This window comes from Xyrauchen texanus, chromosome 14, assembly GCF_025860055.1.
Source record: "Xyrauchen texanus isolate HMW12.3.18 chromosome 14, RBS_HiC_50CHRs, whole genome shotgun sequence".
NCBI lineage: Eukaryota > Metazoa > Chordata > Actinopteri > Cypriniformes > Catostomidae > Xyrauchen > Xyrauchen texanus.
This window is the reverse complement of record NC_068289.1, coordinates 40,182,424-40,207,423: the sequence shown is the minus strand read 5'-3', so window position 1 is coordinate 40,207,423 and position 25,000 is coordinate 40,182,424. Positions and strand designations below refer to the sequence as shown.

The following is a 25,000-nucleotide window of genomic DNA, read 5'->3' as shown; positions in this document are numbered from 1 at the left end:
TTATCGTAAAATGTGGGTAAACCCGTCCGTGGTGAACTGGCACCGATTGTGCCAGTCATATAGGGTTATAACAACACAAGGGTGAACTACACCTTTAATCATTTAGATATATAAAGACATGTCTTTCTCTTCCTCCTGTCCACTAGAATCAATGTCCTCCCAGTCTGAGCTTTTACCTGCTGGTTGGAGAGAGACGCGGTCTCGTTGAAATCTACGACAAGCAGATTTCGTCTTTCAGCGGCAGATTTTGCATCAAGGCACTTTTTTACAAATAGCCTACAAAATTGGGCTCTCTTAAAAAGTATTTTTCATCAAATATTCAGTGACAGAAGGTGCTTTATCTTGAGAGGTCACACTAAATATTATATGAGCTGTTTTGTTTTACAAGTATTTTCACTATAGACATTTTTGCAACACTGTTACCAAAGTCGGGGACATGTCTGGACTGGAGGTCGGCAGAGAGGATTGTGCCAATACCGATAACTAAGGGGACGGAAAAGGCCAATAACCAATTAATCAACCGATTAAAACATTTATTTATAGAATGATAAAAAATAAATCTTAGTCTTTTCAGACTAAAAAGGGTGCAGATATTGAGGCTACAAGAGTCCAAAATGAATTAAATCCCAAAAGCAGTTTATTGTGCAACCAAAATCAATTTGGTGCATTATGGGGGGCCGTTTTGTGGTTCGTTCTGCATAACGCGTGGCTCATTTTAGCTTATCGCGGCACATTCAGCACGTTTCGTGACCTACCCACCGGACTGCCCGGTTCTCACGATGGCCAGTCCGCCCCTGATCGGCCCCAAATTGCGTCGGCCCACCGGGAAAATGCCTGTTTTGCCAGATTACCAGTCCAGCCCTGGTCATAATAAATCCCATACATGTTCAGCTTTAACTCTCTGTGGAGAGTGTCACAGCAGAACTGCTCTGATGTAGAGGAGCATGTGACTGAGGAGGATGAAGGTAAATGCTCTGCACTCATATAGCGCCTTTTTACATCACCCATTCACACACCAATGACGGCAGAGCTGCCATGCAAGGTGCTAGCCTGCCATTGGGAGCAACTTGGGGTTCAGTGTCTTGCCCAAGGACACTTCGACATGTTTAGTCACGTGGGCAATCGAACCACCAACCCTGCGATTAGTGGCCGACCCGCTCTACCACCTGCGCCACAGACGCACCGAGGAGGAAGAGCAGGTCGACTGTTCCATATTATGTCTGTGTAGTCTTGAACTTCCTGAAACGTGTAGCTGAGATGCAAATTTATCCAGAAAGTTATTTCTACCGATTCTTTGTCAAACTAGAATAACATCTTATTTTCCCGGCAATACATTCTGTTTGTGATCAGATCCAGCAGAAGAAATGCCCACTACAACCAATAATACAAGAAATGTGACATATTCTTCTTATGACTCATTGCATGTGTTGCACTGATACTCACTTGGGATAAAAGCATCTGCTACATGAATACATCTAATAAAACTAGATAACTGTTTCCATTTACAGAGTGTTTACTCACTTAAAGATGGCGATGAGAAGGTTGAGCTGCAGAATATTGGCAAACAGCAGATAAACACACAGCATGATGATAATGAGCCATTCAGGGAATGCTGGCATGTTATCAGTGTTCAGTACGGGGCATTCGGGTTTCAGAGGAGCCGTTCACACTACAACTGCTTATATCAAACTGAGTGTCTGAATCATGTCAGAGAAACACTTGTTAGCTACTTGTTAGTTTCATTTCACACATTATTCACAGAAGTACTTGACTAGATTGCAAGAGTAAAAAGAGTGCTCACTATCTACATTAGTCGCAACATTGCCAAATATGAAGAGGTACGGATCCTTTGTGAATTACATTTACATTTATGCATTTGGCAGACGCTTTTATCCAAAGCGACTTACAGTGCACTTATTACAGGGACAATCCCCCCCGGAGCAACCTGGAGTTAAGTGTCTTACTCAAGGACACAATGGTGGTGACTGTGGGGATCAAACCAGCAACCTTCTGATTACCAGTTATGTGCTTTAGCCCACTACACCACCACCACTCCACAATTAAATTTAAATTAAATCCTTTTTGTTCTGTAAGGTTGTCATATAATCTATTATTGTGTTTTTATTTTTTTCTCCTGAGGTCTACTTATAATGTTAATAAAGTTGACATTTTAGCAACTGAGTTACAACTAGAAAAGTTTGTTGAGTTTGGCTTGAAAAAGCCAGTCTGAAAGTGAAAGACAGACAGAGAGACAGACAGACAGACAGACAGACAGACAGACAGATAGATAGATAGATAGATACCACAGACAGACAGACAGACAGACAGACAGATAGACAGATAGATAGATAGATAGATAGATAGATAGATAGATAGATAGATAGATACCACAGACAGACAGACAGACAGACAGACAGATAGATAGATAGATAGATAGATAGATAGATACCACAGACAGACAGACAGACAGACAGACAGATAGATAGATAGATAGATAGATAGATAGATAGATAGATAGATACCACAGACAGACAGACAGACAGACAGATAGATAGATAGATAGATAGATAGACAGATAGATAGATAGATAGATAGATAGATAGATAGATAGATAGATACCACAGACAGACAGACAGACAGACAGACAGACAGATAGATAGATAGATAGATAGATAGATGGATATCAGACAGACAGATAGATATAGATAGATAGATAGATAGATAGATAGATAGATAGATAGATAGATAGATAGATAGATGGATATCAGACAGACAGACAGACAGACAGACAGACAGACGTGTATATATATATATATATATATATATATATATATATATATATATATATATATATATATATACAGTGGGTACGGAAAGTATTCAGACCCCCTTACATTTTTCACTCTTTGTTATATTGCAGCCATTTGCTAAAATCATTGAAGTTCATTTTTTTTCCTCATTATTGTACACACAGCACCCCATATTGACAGAAAAACACAGAATTGTTGACATTTTTGCACATTTATTAAAAAAGAAAAACTGAAATATCACATGGTCCTAAGTATTCAGACCCTTTGCTGTGACACTCATATATTTAACTCTGATCATCCTTGAGATGGTTCTACACCTTCAATTGAGTCCAGCTGTGTTTGATTATACTGATTGGACTTGATTAGGAAAGCCACACACCTGTCTATATAAGACCTTACAGCTCACAGTGCATGTCAGAGCACATTCATTTGCTATTGAATGATATTACTCTCAAATGCAATTATACATGTTCATTGGGTAAATCGCTACATGCTAAATAGAACAATCAACAATCACAATAACCTGTCTCACATACAGTATATTAGATACATAATAGTTATGTGGTATTGTTATAATAGTTGTCAGATGGATAGACTTGGGCTAGATGAGGAACAATTCAATTTCCTCTCAATTTAGAGCAACCAAACGTAAATACTGTCCAATTTAGCTGGCAGGTGAAACTCATAACCTTGCAGTTCTCAAACACATTTATTCTGCAAGGGTAAGACTGAATTTCACAGCTGTGGAATATGGAGCAGGCAGGAGACAGACAGGGGCAAGAGTCTGCTTTTGCAAGAGGAAGGGACATTAGAGGGCGGTATAGTGAGGGGGAGAGGAAGAGCGAGAGGGGGGCACAGAGGATGAGGAAGAGCCAGAGATTGCCAAAGGCACAGAGAAATCTCAAATTAGACCTGGGCAACAATTATAGAACATGTCATCAATGTAACAATGGCTGACAGTAACAATGACAGGCAGACAAATGATGAGATGATGTGAAGAACCCAAGTGCAGTTTAATAAAAACGTGAAATCCAAAAAACAGTAAATCCAAATGTTTGGACTTGACCTGAGTCCTGAGACCTGAGACTGGTCGGAGAGTGCAGCCTAATCTGGGCCGGTCCACGGTGTCATCAATAGTCCAGACATTCAGGAGAGAAAACAGGTGTGTAATCAAATATTGTACTGCTGTAGTCCTTCACACAGGTATTCCAGTAAACTTAGCCAATGCATGTCTCAGAATGTATGTAGAATACACTGACTTTACTGTGCTGTATTTTCTGTCTAGGATTGAGCGTCTGTCCCGTGGTGGTGGCAGAACAGTGTGAGTGAAGGAGCTGAGGTACCAGTATGTACTGAATCACACTGAATTGATGTGAACTGTATGAATGCACCTGCAGACCAGACCGGAGATGAACAACAGTATTGACAGCACATCCAAAATGTTCCACAGATCTATAATATACATCTTCACTCTCCTCCAGAAACCAGATCCATCAAAGTCATGATAAAGCTGTGGAATATCAGAATGTTTGTGAGTCTAGACATACAAAAAACAACAACATAATGTATAAATAATTGGGTTACTTCAAATCTGGGCACTTTTAAAAATAAAGTTAAGTCTTGTTAAAAAATTTGTCAGATAGACAGACAGACAGACAGACAGACAGATAGATAATAGAGAAAGAGTCAGACAGACAGATAGATAATAGAGAAAGAGACAGACAGACAGACAGATAATAGAGAAAGAGACAGACAGACAGAACAGATAGATAGACAGATAATAGAGAAAGAGAGAGACAGACAGACAGATAGATAGACAGATAATAGAGAAAGAGAGAGACAGACAGACAGATAGATAGACAGACAGATAGATAATAGAGAAAAAGACAGACAGTCAGATAGATAGATAATAGAGAGAGATAGACAGACAGACAGATAATAGAGAAAGAGACAGACAGACAGACAGATAATAGAGAAAGAGACAGACAGACAGAACAGATAGATAGACAGATAATAGAGAAAGAGAGAGACAGACAGACAGATAGATAGACAGACAGATAGAGATAGATAGACAGACAGACAGACAGATAATAGAGAAAGACAGACAGATAGACAGACAGACAGATAGATAATAGAGAAAGAGACAGATAGACAGACAGACAGATAATAGAGAAAGACAGACAGATAGATAGACAGACAGATAATAGAGAAAGAGATAGACAGACAGACAGACAGATAATAGAGAAAGAGACAGACAGACAGACAGAACAGATAGATAGACAGATAATAGAGAGAGACAGACAGACAGATAATAGAGAAAGACAGACAGATAGACAGACAGACAGATAGATAATAGAGAAAGAGATAGACAGACAGACAGACAGATAGACAGACAGGTAGATAATAGAGACAGACAGACAGACAGACAGATAGATAGATAGATAGATAGATAGATAGATAGATAGACAGACAGACTATATATCCGTGTCTCACCTGTCTAACCTCCTCTCGCATCAGTGAGGTGAGCCACACATAAATTTCTCTCCATGATGGAGATGGCTGAAAATCAATCATGAGCACCACAACGAAGAGTCACATGAAACCAGAATAAGAGACAATGTTCCAGTAGAACTTCACTTGAGGAGACTCATCAAACGAGAGATGCAGAGGATGAATCCATCACCAGTTTCAGCTGCTCCGTCCTCTGATTCTGACTCTGGATGTCTTCATCATGTCTTCATCATGTCTTCATCATGTCTTCATCATTGACTTCTTACTGAGTTCGAAATAGGGCCTTTAAAGAAGCTGTTCATTTTCTTTTTTAATTGTCTCCCTTTTTTTGTATTTTTTTTACTTTTACCACTTATTATAGTACTTTATACATTTAACACCAGAGCTGAAGTAAAAACAATATTGCCTTTGCAAGCGTCACAAATTCAAAACCATAATGCAACACTGCCATCTGCTGGTACGTGCATGTAAATGTCTCAGACATAATTTCCTCCCTTACAAATAAAAACTTGTATTTTCCTCTTTAAATGGCATTTAATTAAGATATTTTAATCATGAATGTTTAATGATGTCAGTGATAAACTATTGTTATTTGTTATTGTCATCTTCTCCACTCTCCTGTGCCAACTTCTCAATTGTCAAAAGACAGCGCTTGCAGGCTCACCACCTGATCCCTAAAAGAGTCCCTAAAAACTTGAACCAAAAGTATACATTTTTTCAGCTCCAAAAAACTGCTTTTGTTTTCTTCCCTATCATGTCAACTTTAACTGAGAAAAAAAGATATAGCATTAAAAAAATAAGTTATCCAAGTGCACATAAAAAATCTCCAAACAAATGAAACATAATAATTGTACATAAGAACTAATTACACAAGGAAACACAACAATGACTAAAGGTTTGCATAGCATGCACACATGATTTTAGTCATGAGATTTCACAGAATGAGTTTCAGAATGAGTTTCATTCTGTGCCATTTGAGTCATCATTGAGTCTGTGTCATTTACTGGGTACCATCTCCTGATGCCAATATGCAACAGTCACCATTCACATGTGTTTCTGCCCAAATACGGACGATTTTTGCACCGGTTTAGTGTTCCATGACGCTACACCATTTCCGATGGCATCATCTGATACAGGAAAGCGAATGTGTTTTCAGCCAGATGTCAAGATGCCAGATAGCCAGATGCTGTGTGTACGTTGTGCACATTGTACTTCGTGTCAATTATCTATTGATCTATGCATCTGATTATGTTGTGGGTGGACTCGTTTGAGAGAAAATTGCCTCCTCTAAGTAATGATAATTAATATCTTATGTTCTGTTTATTATATATATATATATATATATATATATATATACAGTGAGGAAAATAAGTATTTGAACACCCTGCTATTTTGCAAGTTCTCCCACTTAGAAATCATGGAGGGTCTGAAATTGTCATCGTAGGTGCATGTCCACTGTGAGAGACATAATAAAAAAAAAATCCAGAAATCACAATGTATGATTTTTTAACTATTTATTTGTATGATACAGCTGCAAATAAGTATTTGAACACCTGAGAAAATCAATGTTAATATTTGGTACAGTAGCCTTTGTTTGCAATTACAGATGTCAAACGTTTCCTGTAGTTTTTCGCCAGGTTTGCACACACTGCAGGAGGGATTTTGGCCCACTCCTCCACACAGATCTTCTCTAGATCAGTCAGGTTTCTGGGCTGTCGCTGAGAAACACAGAGTTTGAGCTCCCTCCAAAGATTCTCTATTGGGTTTAGGTCTGGAGACTGGCTAGGCCACGCCAGAACCTTGATATGCTTCTTACAGAGCCACTCCTTGGTTATCCTGGCTGTGTGCTTGGTCATTGTCATGCTGGAAGACCCAGCCTCGACCCATCTTCAATGCTCTAACTGAGGGAAGGAGGTTGTTCCCCAAAATCTCGCAATACATGGCCCCGGTCATCCTCTCCTTAATACAGTGCAGTCAGCCCTGTCCCATGTGCAGAAAAACACCCCCAAAGCATGATGCTACCACCCCCATGCTTCACAGTAGGTATGGTGTTCTTGGGATGGTACTCATCATTCTTCTTCCTCCAAACACGGTTAGTGGAATTATGACCAAAAAGTTCTATTTTGGTCTCATCTGACCACATGACTTTCTCCCATGACTCCTCTGGATCATCCAAATGGTCATTGGCAAACTTAAGACGGGCCTTGACATGTGCTGGTTTAAGCAGGGGAACCTTCCGTGCCATGCATGATTTCAAACCATGACGTCTTAGTGTATTACCAACAGTAACCTTGGAAGCGGTGGTCCCAGCTCTTTTCAGGTCATTGACCAGCTCCTCCCCTGTAGTTCTGGGCTGATTTCTCACCTTTCTTAGGATCATTGAGACCCCACGAGGTGAGATCTTGCATGGAGCCCCAGTCCGAGGGAGATTGACAGTCATGTTTAGCTTCTTCCATTTTCTAATGATTGCTCCAACAGTGGACCTTTTTTCACCAAGCTGCTTGGCAATTTCCCGTAGCCCTTTCCAGCCTTGTGGAGGTGTACAATTTTGTCTCTAGTGTCTTTGGACAGCTCTTTGGTCTTGGTCATGTTAGTAGTTGGATTCTTACTGATTGTATGGGGTGGACAGGTGTCTTTATGCACCTAATGACCTCAAATAGGTGCATCTAATTTAGGATAATAAATGGAGTGGAGGTGGACATTTTAAAGGCAGACTAACAGGTCTTTGAGGGTCAGAATTCTAGCTGATAGACAGGTGTTCAAATACTTATTTGCAGCTGTATCATACAAATAAATAGTTAAAAAATCATACATTGTGATTTCTGGATTTTTTTTTTAGATTATGTCTCTCACAGTGGACATGCACCTACGATGACAATTTTAGACCCCTCCATGATTTCTAAGTGGGAGAACTTGCAAAACAGCAGGGTGTTCAAATACTTATTTTCCTCACTGTATATATATATATATATGTTGTGAAGTTATAGGTGAAAACTGTGGCATACAAGCAACATCTGCTTACATGAAAAATATTGTCAAAGACATATACTTAGATATTACTCACTTTATTTTTATATGTGATCAAAACAAATAGGCTGGTTGTATTTTACTCTTTGAGAGGTTTCCAACAACATATGACACTGTCATGTTCACTTTTGTCTTTTGTTTTTGTGCTTTTATGTTGAAGTTTATTTCCTGTTTCCTGTTTGGTCTTTGTAGTTTCATTTTATGATTGGTTTTCCCCTGATTAGTTCTCATTCCCTGATTGTTTCCCCAGGTGTTCCTCATTCCCTTGTTTGTTCCTTTTGTGTATATAAGCCCTTTTAGTTTCCTTGTTAGTTCTTGCATGTTTTTGTATGCTCTGTGCCAGGTTTCCCGTGTTTTTCTTTATTCTGAGTTTTCGTTATGTTTATTAAATAAATTGCTGCACTTAGATCCTCATTCTCTGCCTGCTTCGTCACAAAAGAACTAACCGTGGCACGCGTGGGCTCTGGCTCGCTGACCGTGGCAGGCGGAAACTGGTGAGCAGAAGCCTTTCCTTTCCTCTTCTCCTCCTCCTCCGGGCAAACGAAGCTGGCTCTGGGACGGACGAGACTTCCAGCTCGTTGGCCGTGGCCGGCGTGGGGGGACGAGCCATGGAAGTCTGGGGGGTGACCACAGTGGGAGGAGATGTTAAGCCCTCCTCCTCTACACCCACAGTGAACGGCGAGCCGCTAACTCGTAGAGTCTCCTCCACGAACTCGAGGAGCGTCCAGTGAGGATCCGCCGGAGGCAACAGCTCCTTTAGTGAACTGCTGAGACCTGCTCTGAAGAAAACCACCAAGGAAAATTCTGGGTAGTCCACTAAATTTGCCAGCTCTAAAAACTCACGTACGTGATCCTCAACTGGACGGTCCTCTTGCCTGAGGAGGAGAATTCTGACGGCTGCTAGATCCATAATGGCGGTTAGTTCTTCTGTGACGAAGCAGGCAGAGAATGAGGATCTAAGTGCAGCAGTTTATTTAATAAACATAACGAAAACTCAGAATAAAGAAAAACACGGGAAACCTGGCACAGAGCATACAAAAACATGCAAGAACTAACAAGGAAACTAAAAGGGCTTATATACACAAAAGGAACAAACAAGGGAATGAGGAACACCTGGGGAAACAATCAGGGAATGAGAACTAATCAGGGGAAAACCAATCATAAAATGAAACTACAAAGACCAAACAGGAAACAGGAACTAAACTTCAACATAAAAGCACAAAAACAAAAGACAACAGTGAACATGACAGACACATGACTATTTGATGAGCTTGAGGTGTTTACGGATTGCAATAATATGTACAGCTTTTTTTATTATTATTGTTTTGATAAATGATAAAAACGGAGCACTTCTGATTCGTCTGCAAATCTCAAAGCTCTTGATCAGTTTTGGTCATAATGACTGCATGCATCGTAAAGTACGGCTTCTGATCTTTCAAACGATGCATATTTTGTGTTGGTGAAGACTGAAGTTATACATATTTTGACAGTTATTTATTTTTCTCGTGGGGCAGGCCCATCCGAGCTTAAAGGGTTAACATATAGTGTAAAATACAATGCACTGAAAACTGTGAGTAAGTAAAGCTTTATTTATATCTCCATTTAAAACAGTGTTAACAAAGTATAAAATAAAAATAGAATTTAAAAATACACAAGAAGAGGAAAAGATAATAATAGAAATGCATAAATACACATAGAATACTAATAAAATCATTCAAAGATAGTAGAAAATTAGATTCGTCTGTTTATCTTGAAATATGTATATACAGTCACATTCTCCTGTTATAATTTGATGTGTGAGACATTGGGATATCAGTACGCCGAAAATCAAAATGAATGCATCTCAGATTTTGGCATTTAACCAGTCATGCTGAGACGTCTTTCAGGAATGCACATAAAGCTTGTTTACTTCAATCTCACATGGCATGGTGGCAATAAAGAAATAGTTTCCTCTTAAGTTTGTAACCCTACTGATGTAATACATGTTAATTTGGGAATAAAGGCTGACACATCGTTTAACCCATTCAACAGCATGTACGTCCCAAGATTTATTTAACGATTTCAATACTGGGAAAAATACAGCATGCAAGCTCTTATTGTAACTTGTGCTTTAAACTATAAGTGCAACAGCGTTTTATCATGATTTAAAAGGGTCGATTGGTAAGCCTGATTTTCAAACGATGCTGGGCACCGTCTTGTTTATTTTTCTGTTTGTCTGACACGATGATGGAACGGGCATCCTATACCGCACCTGTTTCCAAAATCTAGAGTTTGGCGACAATCGCTCTTCTCTCCACATTAAGGGAGAATTCTTATGAAGAAGATGTTGTAAACCAAGAGGCAGAAGTGTGTAGTCCTGTGTTTCTCCCAGCTGGATCAAAATGACACCCGTATCTCCTTGTACGAGAGCATGATGAAGGCCCACCTGCAGATCATATGCTTCAGGAGAAATGCTGCTTTGATCAATGCTTGTTCCTGGTGTTAATATGAAGATAAGTCTTCGGCTGAGCTGTATCTTCATTTCAATCAGATTTATACTGTCTGGAAAAGATGACCGTGAGTTTCACACATATGTAGGACCAAATCTTGGCAGATTAAACCAACCTACGGTGGTTTGATGATCTAGTTTAATATTGTTTAGCTGTCCTCCCAGACGTTGCCCAAATCCCCTCTAATATATATACACTCAGAAAGTATTCAGACCCCTTCATTTCTTTATGCTAACATGCTTTAAATTCAATTTTTTGGTTCACATCAATCTACACTCAATTCCCCCATAATGACAAAGCAAAAAAATGATTTTTGATACTTTGAAAATGTATTAAAAAGAAAAAACTGAAATTTCACATTGACATAAGTGTTCAGACCCTTTGCTATGACACTTGAAAGTTAGCTCAGGTGCATCCCATTTCACTCGATCATCGTTGAGATGTTTCTACACTTTGATTGGAGTCCACCTGTGCCATATTCAACTGATTGGATATGATTTGGAAAGGCACACATCTGTCTATATAAGGTCTTACAGCTGTAAATGCAAATCAGAGCAAAAACCAAGCCATGAGGGCAAAGGAAGGCTACAAAAACATTTCGGCTGCATTGAAGGTTCTCAGGAGCACAGTGACCTCCATAATTCTTAAATGGAAGAAGTTTGGAACAACCAGGACTCTTCCTAGAGCTGCACGCCTGGCCAAACTGAGCAATCGGAGGGAAAGGGCCTTGGTAAGAGAGGTGACCACAATGGTGAACCCGATGGTCACTCTGGTTGAGCTCCAGAGATCATGTGTGGAGATGGGAGAAACTTGCAGAAGGACGACCATCACTGCAACTCTCACCGATCTGGGCTTTATGGGTTATCAGTGCAACACATATGAAAGCCTGGTTGGAATTTGCAAAAAACAAAAAGCACCTAAAGGACTCTCAGACTGTGAGAAACATAATTCTCTAGTCTGATTAAATGAAGATTGACCGGTTTGGCCTCGATTCCAAGCGTCATGTCTGGAGGAAACCAGGCACCCCTCATCACCTGCACAATACCATCCCAGCGGTGATGCGTGGTGGTGGTTGCATCATGCAGTGGGGGTGTTTTTCAGTGACAGGGACTGGGGACTGGTCAGGGTTGAAGGAAAGCCGAACATAGCAAAACACAGAGATATCCTTAATGAAAACCTGGTCCAGAGCGCTCAGGACCTCAGACTGGGCCAAAAGTTCACCTTCCAACAGGACAATGACCCTAAGCACACAGCCAAGACAATGCAAGAGTGGCTTTGAGTGGCCCAGACAGAGTCCGGACTTGAACCCAATCAAACATCTCTGGAGAGACCTGCAAATGGCTGTCCACCAATGGTCCCCTTCCAACCTGAGAGAGCTGCCAAACGTTAAGGGTCTGAATACTTATGCCAATGTGATATTTCAGTTCTTTCTTTTTAATACATTTAAGTTAGAGGAAATCGGTGTGAAAAATGTGAAAAAATAAAGATGTCTGAGTACCTTCTGAATACACTGTATATATTATTATTATTATTATTATTATTAACACACCGTACTGTATATTTAATATATAAAAAATGTATTACTCCATGTTATATTTTGGACATGCCGCCTATCTCTTTAAGTACCTTTAATATATAGACTTTAAGATTACACTCTTAAAACATAAAATAATGGCTTTATGTTATTTTACATTTATATGTAAAGGTTCAGCAAACATACCTTCCCCTGGTAGGTCATCTCTGCCGAGAATGTACAGTTTAAAGCCGTAATATCTCTCCAGTACAGTTGGAAGAGCTCCACTGACAAAGTCACTTAGAGTTTTTGCTGTCATCTCATCCAAGCTGTTCCTCTGGTAAATCACATACGCATCATACACTTTACCATCTGTCAAACGGACACAGTAAACATCAGTTTAACACTTCATCTGACACATTGATGCATTTTATTCTTAGTTCTAATGCAGTCACAAGTGTTAACCCTTTAAGCTCTGAGGGTGTTTAGAGGAAGAAGCCTTTATTTCTGTCACACATTATACATTTGCACATACATATACAGTGAAATACTTTTTTTTGCATATTTTTAGTTTTAGTGGCATACCCAGAATGAAAGGCTTATAACTCGAAATAAAACAACAACAACAAGCAGGCTTAAGTGTTTGGTATCATTGTAAAGAAAGCTTTTCAAAATGTTTAATGATATAGATTATGATCTTTGGCTATTTTATGATTTGACACAATATAATTCTGGGTGTAAATAAGGTGGCTCCAAAAAACTGCATTTGTTTTGTTTCCAATTATATCAACTGTAACTGAGAAAATGTTTGTGTTAATATGACTAAGAAATCAAAAGTTATAGCATTACAAAAATAATTTATCCTAGTGTCCAAAAGCCTCTCCAAACGAATAAAACATAATAACTGAACATAAGAACAAATTGCACATGCAAACACAATAATAACTAAAGGATTGCATAGCATGCAGACCAGTGGCGGCTGCTGGTCTTTCAAAGAGGGGAAGCTCATTTTCGGCCTACATTATAAACTTATTTACCCTATTTTTTGCACTAAATCAATCTTAGGTGTTGATCTGCCCTGCTGTTTAATTCTAATTTTTTCCTCGTAAGGAAGACTTTCAAATGGCTTCGCCAAAATCAGGTCGACAATATTAGCACCGTCTGCCATCGTGCGCAGTTTCACCCGTACGACACTAACCTAGCCTACTGTATGAATGAATGAATGAACGAACGAACGAACGAACGCTCTAAAACAAAATATATTAAACTTGGTAAAACTGAAACAAGGAATGTGGTGTATAATTGTGTGAAATGTATTATGCAAATTGACTAGCAATTTCGGCAAACAAATATAAAGAAATAGGTTGCAGCAGTTTGTCTTTCGACTACACTTGAGAAATCCGCGATGGGACTGAGCGCGAAATAGCTTCAGTGACTTCTTATAGTACAGATTCAGCTGTCAATCAAAAGGAGATGCAGTCTTTCGACAGATCCTCCAATCATCACGCTGAAGCCGGAGTCGGGCCAGCCCACTCCTCATTCACCCCCAGAGGCGCTGGCGTCCGTGGGCGAGACATAATCGCAGCATTTATCCAATGACCGTCTATTTTCGAGCACTGAAAAAACTGTTCAGAGCAGCCCCGTTGAAGTCAATGGACGCTTCGGCTTCAACAGGGAAATGCACTGACGCTACGGGAATGTATGAGAAGTAAATCGAGTCAGCCGACCTGCTATATGTAATGTAGCTGATTCTGAACGAACTCGTCTTCGAGATGAACGTGTTCTAACGCATTTTTAGTCAATAAATTGTTTACACAATAGTACATATTTGACCATTATTTTTTTGACATTATAGGGGAAGCTGAGCTTCCCTTGCAGTCTTAAAGAAATCCCCACTGATGCAGACATGATTTTAGTTTCATTCTGTGCCATTTGAGTCATCATTGACTCTGCGTCATGTATTTGGCGCCATCTCCTGGTGGTCCTATGTAACAGTCGCCAATCACATGTCTCTCTGCCCAAATATGGATGATTTTTGAACCGATCTAAACCCAATACGAATGACTTATTATTCCATGGTGCTACATATTTTCCAATGTCGACATCTGATCCAGGAAAGCTAACGTGTTTTCAGCCAGATTTCAAGATGCCAGATAGTCAAATGCTGTGTGCACATTGTGCTTCGTGCGGATTATCTAATGATCTATGCTTGTTAGAAAGATAATCACCTCCTCTAATGATATGCAATATGTTTAGTTATAAGCAAAAACACCTGTTCACATGAAGACAAAAACAAATGACAAATGGCTGTTTTAACTGATTGCAATAATATGTAGAGTGCAATTTGTTGATCAATGATCAAAACGGAGCACTTCTGATTCGTCTGCAAATGTCAAAGCACTTGTTCGGTTTTGGCCATAATGCCCACATGCATTTTAAAGTACAGCTTCTGATCTTTCAAACAATGCATATTTTGTGTTGGTCAAAAATGTAGGTATTAATCGGTTAATGTCATGCATTATAAGACACTCACCTAGAACTTTATTAGGAACACCTGTACACCTACTTATTCATTTGATTATCTAATCAGCCAATCATGTGGAAGCAATGCACTGCATAAAATCATGCAAATATGGGTCAGGAGCTTCAGTTAATGTTCACATCAACCATCACAATAGGGAAAATTGGTGGCATGATTGTTGGTGCCAGACAGGCTGGTTTGACTGGTATAACTGCTGATCTCCTTGGATATTCATGCACAACAGACACTATAGTCTCTAGAGTTTACTCAGAATGGTGCCAAAAACAAAAAACATACAGTCAGCGGCAGTTCTGTGCACAGAAACACATTGTTGATGAAAAAGGTCAACGGAGAATGGCCAGACAGGTTTGAGCTGACAGAAAGGCTACAGTAACTCAGATAACCACTCTGTACATTTGTAGCGTGCAGAATAGCATCTAAGAATGCAAACACATCGAACCTTGAGGCGAATGGGCTACGACAGCAGAAGACCATATTGGGAACTATTTTTAGGACCATACTGTTCCTAATAAAGTTCTAGGTGAGTGTATTTTACAATATGTAACTGTTGTACAGGAAAGAGCTGCATGAAGGTTCTTTAGAAATGTTTCTTTTTGTGTTTCATGGGAAAGGGTTGGGAATGACATGAGGGAGAGTAAATAGTGACAGAATATCCTTTTTGGGTGAACTAACCCTTGAAAGGGTTTAATACAGGTGTGTAAATAAACAGAGGATATAGTTGGTGCATTATGTTCTTCACCCTCTTTTCTGTACAGCTTGGTGAAAATTCCCCTCAAAAACAGCAGCAGATCCACAGCAAACCACTTCACCGCTTCACTAACCAGCAGAAGAAGAAACATCGAGATGCATGGCAAAACCACCAAAAGCACTGACGCTTCAACTGGTAAACATACAAACACACAAAAACAGTTGACACATTTTATAGTGATTACAAATAAATGAAAGTTGCACTACTGATCTTTCAGGCACTCACACATCTATGGTTGAAACTAAACAAATAAGGCAAGTGACGAGGAGGAACAACGTTTAGTTTTGTTTCTAGATAAATCTCATGGTTTGAGGTTGCCTGGACAATGCCTGTGATCACTGGTCATCATGTGCCATCTTCAGATTTATATAATGTTATTCAATCAAGATAAAAAACACTCTTACTTACATATTTTTAGATATGATTATTCAAGTGTATTGTCCTCTACACATTAATGTTTGTATTGTACAACAGACAAAACACCCCACATTTAAGATGTGAAACGTATAACGTGCCTGTTAGAAGTAAAATGGTACACTTTAATTTATTTTTATATTAAAATCTACAGCCTCGTTGGATCAAGCCGTCAGGCTAACTATAAGATTAAAATGGCATGCACGCAATTAAGTTATAGTAAAGAGATTGTTCCAGGCTAAACAAAGTATTATATACATTACTGTACTATGAAATCTGTACATGTTTAAAAACAACTTTTTAATGACATTTTTCATTAATAAGGAACTACCTCTTAGTACATTGTACCTACTGTAAATCAGAGGGGTTACCAGGATATCATGTTTGGGGGGGCAATTTGGCTTGTTTGGGGGGGCAACATAAACAATTGAAAAAATCGGCACAAAATTAAGCTACACTACACACAATCTGTTTTAGTGCGTATCTTTTTCTAAGCCAGGAACCCAGAGATAGGCACAGGGCCCCTATTAGACTATAGGGCTATCACATAAAAGTTAGTTAAACCAGGTCAACATTAATAATATGATGATGATATTATTATTATTTATTATTATTATTATTGACAGATTCATATATCAGATCACGGTGATTGCCTGGTGATGAGTGACAGGTGCTTGTGAGAAGACGTGCTACACGAGTAGGCAACCGAGACGAGAGAGTTTAAATGAATCTGAAGTCACGTTTGTATAGACAAGAGGTCAATTAATTTGTTTCTTCTTCTAAGCTGTTCCAGACTTAGGTGCTACTTTTAGGGCTAAAATGCTTCGTGAATTACTCTTAGTAAAACACATTAGGAGTCTAAAGTTATGAAGCTACTTGTAGCCTCTTATAAGATTCTTTGTGAATGTGGACCCAGGTAAACATGTTTGATATGCTCATTTGAACGGTATGAGAACAGTATTTTAATGTTATTCTCTGGTTGTAAGTGCTGACGACTGTGACTACTGCGCACTCTGGTTGTTAATGTGATCCGGCAGCAGACTGACACACACCCAATAACGGCCAATAGAAAAGCAATAGGCTACATCTTTTTTAATGAACGTTCTAGTTAGGACTGTTCGTTTCTTATTTAAGGGGCTACTGGAGGAGTTTTGAGACCTATAGTCAAAATAGACTTAGATAAATGTATTTAATTAAATACTACTATTTTTCACAGTCTCATTTTTACTTTAAGACCGGGGGAAAGCAAGGAAAACTAAAATTTACCTCAACAAGGCGGGATAATGAACGACTCTAGTCTCATTCGTGGAGGTGGAAAAACAAGTTCTTTGTGAAATGCAAGATTTATTGTATTAAAATGTAAATGCAAAAGAAAAGGTATGAGTCTGCTGTTTTTGTCAATTTTAAGTTTTAATTTAAAATGTTTGCGATTTTAATATAAATACATGGTTAAATATTTTTCCACTTAATTGCTCGAGCAAATTAATATATACATCTGTATAGAAGTAATGCATTGAATACGTTGATTAAATTGGGTTTTAACGTGAATACGTCTATTAAAGAGTGTATATGTGTACAAAGAGAATCGCAATGCAGACAAAACTTTTTTTTTTTTTTAAATAAAAGTTGTTCATAACTTCTGGATTTGAAATAAAAAAAATAGTGAGTATGCCTATGTGTTTCTGGTACAGTACAGCCGCGGATCAGTTAGCCTACAAAGTAACGCAGCATATGTGAAAGCATCTCGCGCTGCTCGTGCGCCGCATACAGTGCACTGCACACTGCTTTCTCATCGCCGCACATATCAGCTGCAGTTCTGGCGCCTGGATCAGTCCCCGAAAACTCGACGTACATTCACATCATATGTTAATGCAGCGGTAGAGTTACACTCACAGGACACTGCACTTATTCGCAATCACAAAAGTTCATTGTTTGCTCGTGCTTTAAAGCTCTGCCAGGTAAACATTTCATTGGCGTTCTGTTCTGACATAATGCACTTTTTCTGAGCGCGTATGCCGAGCTAGCGCACACTGTGAAAGAGCGCCAAAACTGGATTTTTGTTGTGTCAGACCTCACTCATCTGCTAGCGATGGAAAAATACGCACAAAACAATCCACTTTTAAATTATAATTTATCATCAGATGGACAGATTATTTCTCAAATTCTCAGGGGAGGCAGAGCTTATCCTAGGGGAGGCACTGCCTCCCCCAGCCTCCCCCTAGACACACCCCTGCTGTAAAGTGGCTTTTAGATGTAGTTTTAAATTGCCCAATCTGTTTAAACAGACTATCTGCTAAAAGGGCAATGGAAAGCGAGACAACAACTTGTGCATTTCGGTGACTGGGGTAAAAGAAAGGAGAAATAAACAGCGACACACTAAATGTTTTATACATTTATTTTGGACATAAGAGTCAGTGTGCTTACACTTTCTGACCAATGCATTTGCATGTTTTCTCTATTTTATTCTTCAGTTCTTCATTAAGATTTTAAGATTTTAGTGCTGACTTTTAGGGCATTAAATAGTCAGGCCCCACAGTACATCAAGGTCCTTTTGAGTCAGCACTCCTCTAGCCGCACTCTTCGGTCTTCTGGCCAGAACCTTCTTATGGTCCCCAAGACTCGTTATAAAACCCGTGGGGACCTGTCTTTTCAGTCTGTTGCCCCCAGACTGTGGAACGCCCTGCCCCTGTCTCTGCGTCTGGCTGACTCTGTTGACTCTTTTAAAAAAGATCTGAAGACTTGTTTATTTAAGAAGGCTTTTGGTTGATGGGTTTTAACTAGTGTCACTTTGATTTTACATATGTATTGTATATATTTTTATATTGTTTATATAAGATTTTGCTTTTACCTTTCTCGTGTACAGCACTTTGTGATTTTATCTGTGAAAAGCGCTTTAGAAATAAACTTTACTTACTTACTTACTTACTTCATTATTAATGGATCCCAATTTTTTTTTTTTTTGAATGTATGTTCACTATTCACTATAGTTGACTTATCAAAGATATTGTTATTTTCCATGACATTTCCAGGTCTGGAAAGGTCTCTATTTGCTCTGCATTGCTGTCTGGCAGAGTTGAGATATTAAAGAGATCTCATTGGTGAATCGTTTTGTCTATAGAGGAATTACTAAGTGATTTGTGTTTGTACTCTCGTAATATCACACCTCGGCTCTTCAGAGTTACTGTTTTATACAACACTTCATTAGTGTCTTCGACTTTGCACCGAAACTCAGATTGAAGATCCACCTGTGAAACTTTACTGATGGTCAAAACTGACTGAGAGACCCCATCTACCTCTCTGGAGAAGAAAACACAGTGTAGGATTAGTGAGATTATCTTAATAACACCATTTGCTGTGCTGATCTCAGAGACCTCTTTAGATAAGTAAGGGCAACATTTTGCAATGCAGTTTGCCAACACACGTTGTTCTGGTGTTATTTACCTAAACTCCTGCTTATATCCATCCACACCATCCAGCTGGGTCCTATTTCTTTCCCACTTAACTTTGCAGTCATCTCTGTTATTGATCCCAAAGCGCACATAACACAAGAGGACTATTTCTGTATCTGGCAAACAAGAAGTGTATACAGATTTGTCATGCAGTGGCAAGAAAAAGATGTGAACCCTTTGGAATTAGTTTTCCATTGCTGTGGAAAAAGTAAGTGAACCACTAGGCTAAAGACGTCAAGAAAAGCTAATTAGAGTCAAGAGTTGGTGAACCTGATATTCAATTGAAGAAATGAGGTTGTAGATGTGGGTTAGAGCTACTTTTACTTATAAAAAGCACTAAAAAAAATTTGATTTTGCTATTCACAAGAAGCATCTGCTGACGTGGACCATGCCTCGCAAAAAAGAGATCTCAGAAGACCTACGATCAAGAATGGAAAGGGCTACAATGTTATCAAAGAGCTTAGATCTTTAACTGTCCAGTTAGACAAATTGTCAATTAATGGAGGTGATTTAGTACTATAGGTACTCTCACTAGAAGTGGCCGTCCAGCCAAGAATGCTCAATGAGGTAAAAAGAGCCCTAGAGTGACAGATAAAGACTTGAAGGAATCATTGGAGCTGGTTAACATCTCTGTACATGAGTCTACTATATGGAAAACATTAAACAGGAGTGGTGTTCATGGCAGGACACCATGAAGGAAGCTGCTGCATTCCAACAAAAACATTCCTGCGCTCCTGAAGTTTGCCAAAGATAACCTTGACACCCCACAGTACTACTTGGATAATGTTTTGTGGACTGATGAAACTAAGGTTGAATGTTTTGGGAAGAACACCCAGCACTACGTATGGTGTAAAAAGGGCATCGTATACCAACAAGAAAACATCTTCCTTTTGGAGTGTCCCAGTCAGAGCCCAGACCTTAACCCAATACAGATGCTGTGGAATGACCTCAAGAGAGCCGTTCACACCAGACATATTGAGAGTATGTCTAAGCTGAAGCAGTTCTGTAAGGAAGAATGGTCCAAAATTCTTCTGAACGTTGTGCCGGTCTTATCCGCATTTACCGGAAATGCTTGGTTGAGTTTACTGCTACCAAAGGAGGATCGACAAGTAATCAAATCCAAGGGTTCACTAACTTTTTCCACATCACTTTGAATGTTTAATGGGATGTGTTCAATAAAGACATTTGTCTATACTATAACCAGCTAATTCCAAAGGGTTCACATACTTTTTCTTGCCCCCGTATTCTGTAGCAGCATGATGATATCTGTTTACCACATGCCTGGCCCATTTTTACCACATACGTCCCGAGAAGTGTTTAGTATATTTGTTTATTGTGTTTACTCACTCAGATCAGCGATCATAATGGAATTGACAGGAAGAAGAATGATTGTAGGATTGTTGGGAGTCTGATCTATAAACCAGAGGAGAATATCATGAGAAAGATCAGACTTCTACCTAATGTCAGAAATGAACCTAAAAGTGACAAAAATGTCCCCAAAATTTTAAATGTAGGAACAAGAATGACCTGTAGCTGTCAGATATCTGTATTCACTGTCTCACAGGCTGGTGTTGTTGAATGTGTGTGAATTATATGAAGTGTATTTTGGTAATATTGGACAAATATTGTCCCTTAATTGGGGCGACTGAAGAATCTACCTTTGATAATCAGTTGACGAGATCCAGAAGTGTTGTACATTCTGCCATGATGCTCCCAGGTACAAACACAGGTGTAAATTCCAGCGCTGTCTTTTGAAGCGTTAGGAATGCGTAAAATCCGCCCTGACTCTTGGTTTGGAATAAGAGTGAAATTCTCCAAAACAAAACAAACAAAAAAAATAGTGTATGATCAGTTTTGGTTCAGGACAATAATTTAGATCAGAATTGATATACACAAACAAAGTCTGAAATGTTGAAAATCTGGGATTTTTTATTTTTGTGCTTATCTTCTGTTAATTTTCACTTATTTATTGTTAAAGCTGGAGTATTAAAATACTTTCCTCTATCCCAGCTTAGTATGCAGAGTTGACTATAAGTTACCCATTCAGAGGTTCATTTTCTTGTAAACTGTAAACACTGTGTCTCTGTGGCGCTATTAAAATTCCTCTGTTGTTTTGAGCGATCTGCTTTGGCCCCGCCCAACAACGTTACTCAACCAATGGTGTGTGTTGGGGGCGGGGCTATCTGTTTGATCAACAAACTGAAAGCTGTTTTGAAAACAATGTAAACAGACGTAAACATTATAAGTGTTAATGTGATTTTAGTACGATAAATTCGCTAACTCACCTTACAAGTTATAAGTTAAGTTATATTCAATATTACAACTTTGTTGTCATGACCAGGGCTGGACTGGTAATCTGGCATACCGGGCATTTTCCCGGTGTGCCGATGCACTTTGGGGCTGATCAGGCTGGTGGGTCGGCCGCGAAATGTGCAGAATGGGCCGCGATAAGCTAAAACGGCGCTGCGATATGCAGAACAGGACAGCGAACAGGCTCACCGAAAGTGGTTATCAAATTAATGCTACAAATTCTGTCGATTGAGCTTAATTTGTATTGAACCCAAAACTTTCCTTTAAGCCGTAGGCTATGTTAGGTCACTAATATATAGTAAGTAAATATGTGACACTGATCACTGATGTGGTTAAAATACTCAACAGTCAGATTTTTTTCTTCCGTTAAAAATGAGAAAAATGCAAATTTCAATGCAAAATCATTTTCATTAGATGCCTTTTGGACACAATGCATACATGCATGTGCATCTACATCTATTAGACATAACAAAAACATAACAGTTAAACTAAGCATACCTTATACCAGGTGAAGGTACCCTCCTGTTTATCACACACTGGACAGTTAACTCCAGCCAGTTTTTCCTCTATCATTGTACTGTATAACATATTTCTGTTGAATTCTTCATAAACCACAATGTCAGTTTCATATTCATCACAACTGTCATTTGAATACCACCTGCAGAAAGGCAACATACAGTAAAACACTGTTAAAGTACATATTAACACTTGACACAAGACGATTCTGTCATCACTTACTCACCCTCATGTCATTCCAAATCCACATGAATTTCTTATTTTTAAATGAATCAGTCTGAATGATTTATTCATGAATCGCACTGATACAGTTCTAACTTCAACACACAAAAAAAAACAGTTTCGGCAACTGGAATCAAAGATTATCAGTGAATAACAATTTAAAGGGATAGTTCACCCAAAAATGAAAATTCTGTAATTGTTTATACACCCCTGTGTTGTTATAACACTATATGACTTTCTTTTCATAAATTGTAAAAACAAGTTGTGCTCAGTGATGTCATACAATGGTAGTTTATGGTGACACCTCTTCAAGCTTCAAAAGAACACAAAAGTATCATTCAGAAGTCTAATTAATTATTCATGAGACTCATGATTGTTGTGACTGCTCCAGACAGCCAGCTGTTCAACCTCCCGTCTGTATGCAGACTTGTCATCATCACAGATGAGGCCGATGACCGTGGTGTCATCTGCAATCTTCAGGAGCTTGACAGAGGGGTCCATTGCAGTGCAGTCCCAGGTCTGTTGAGGTGTTGCAGGATATAATGCAGTCCCATGTTGACAACATCATCCACAGACCTGTTTGCTCAGTAAGAAATCTGAAGGGGGTCTAGCAAGGGTCCAGTGATGTCCTTCAGGTAGGCCAAAACCAGCCTCTCAAATGACTTCATGACCACAGATGTGACAGCGGCAGGTCTGTAGTCATTAAGTCCTGTGATTTGAGTTTTTTTGGGGACTGGAAAGATGGTGGAGCATTTGAAGCAGCAGGGAACTTCACACTGCTCCAGTGATATATTGAGGATCTATGTGAAGATAGAGGCCAGTTGGTCAGCGCAGACATTCAGACACCATCTAGGCCTGTAGCTTTCCTAGTCTTTTGTTTCTGGAAGACCCGGCACACATACTCCTCACAGACCATAAGTGCAAGTTGAGTAGCAGGAGGGTGGTGGAGGGGGTTCCAGGAGGTGTTGGTGTGTGTGTGAAGTAAAGTGAAGATAAGAGCGTGGAAGGTGTATGAGACTGGGCTTTTCAAACATGCATTAAAACACATTCAGGTCCTCAGCCATTTGTTGATTCTCTAGAGAGCGAGGGGGTGGTGTCTTGTACTTGGCGATGCTTTTCAAGCCTTTACACAGATGCAGGATCATTGGCTGAAAACAGTTTTTTCAGAGTAGCTTCTTTTAGCCACTCTGATCTCCTCAGTCAGTGTGATTCTGGCCTGGTTATAAATGGTCTGCATATAGCACCTTTTTAACCTTAGCGGATTTCAAAGCTGGGTCTCATTCATCCATTCACACACACATTCACATACATTAACACAGAGCTGCCATTGGGAGCAACTTGGGGTTCAGTGTCTTCCCCAAGGACACTTCGGCATGTGGAGTCGTGTGGGCCGGGAATCGAACCGCCAACCCTGCGATTAGTGGCTCTACCACCTGAGCCACAGCCGCCCCACAATATTTTATCCCCTCTTCTGTAAGCTTCCTCTTTGGCATGATGAAGCTCTCTGAGTTTTCCTGTAAACCATGGTTTATCATTATTTAATGATAAAAATGTCCTAGTAGGGATGCAGCCTGTCGCTTTTTCACGCAACTGCCTGCCTGCACCTGCATCAGCAGCGCACGTACACGGTGCATAGGGACCCCTAGTGTCGCCTCTTCGACACAACGTCGCAATGAGCGACAGACGGGGAACATCTAGGTTACTGTTGTAGACATTGTGTCCCCCCCGGCCATGACGCTAAACCGAGCCACTGTTATGCCCGAACCTCATTCTCGGCTCCTCAGTGCACAACCTGAATGGACAGATGCATGATTCCCTCCCTTTATACCCGTATGTCCGGGGGAGGGACATGCAAATTCTGTCTGCCAATTTCTCATTGGCCGTTTCTCAAGTTCAGTGATGCGCAGGCTCTCAAGGGAGACCCCTAGTGTCGCTTCTTCGACACAACGTCTCGTTCCCTCCATCAGGGAACGGAGGTTACAACAGTAACCTAGACGGTATGCTCTGCCAGATATTAAGCAGTTCATCCCTGGTGAAACTGATCGGGAAAGAGTGACAATAACAAGACAAATGTATCAAACACACTAGAGGGCTCCACACCGAAGCAGCCATCCGCGGCGCAATCTTGTTATATTTTTTGATGCTTTATTGTGTATTTATTCTTTATTGTGTTCTTATTCTGGAGCTTGATGGTAAAAATCCACGTCACACTCTTATTGAACGGAAAACAGCGGCTTCGACATTCTACAAAACATCTTTTATTTTCAATGAAAGAGAGTCATATGGATTTGGAACCAAATGAGAGTGAGTAAAAGATGTCAGAATTTTACATTTCTGTATTATTTAGCACAAACAATAGGTGTAATCACCAGCGTGTGATGTAACTTCCTGTGTCGTTCGTAGTTAAGTTAAGGATGTACAGCACAGACTCGTGGTAATGCACATTCTC

The 25,000-nt window shown here is 39.6% G+C and overlaps 1 protein-coding gene across 2 annotated transcripts in view; it reads right to left on the bottom strand.

Annotated features, from left to right (window-relative positions):
- Positions 1-9,924: 9,924 nt before the first annotated feature.
- il1rl1 (interleukin 1 receptor-like 1) overlaps positions 9,925-25,000 on the bottom strand; it is a 24,984-nt gene continuing 9,908 nt past the window's right edge. For both annotated transcript variants that reach the window (XM_052142025.1, XM_052142024.1), the window contains 9 exons: positions 24,921-25,000; positions 22,312-22,471; positions 21,162-21,315; positions 20,851-20,916; positions 19,496-19,619; positions 19,218-19,351; positions 15,632-15,772; positions 12,558-12,722; positions 9,925-10,889 (listed from right to left, as the gene is read on the bottom strand). The exon at positions 24,921-25,000 is cut by the window's right edge and continues 173 nt beyond it. In XM_052142025.1, coding sequence (XP_051997985.1) covers positions 10,522-10,889; positions 12,558-12,722; positions 15,632-15,772; positions 19,218-19,351; positions 19,496-19,619; positions 20,851-20,916; positions 21,162-21,315; positions 22,312-22,471; positions 24,921-25,000 — 1,392 coding nt within the window. In that variant the 3' untranslated portion in view covers positions 9,925-10,521. The remainder of the gene's footprint in view (positions 10,890-12,557; positions 12,723-15,631; positions 15,773-19,217; positions 19,352-19,495; positions 19,620-20,850; positions 20,917-21,161; positions 21,316-22,311; positions 22,472-24,920) is intronic.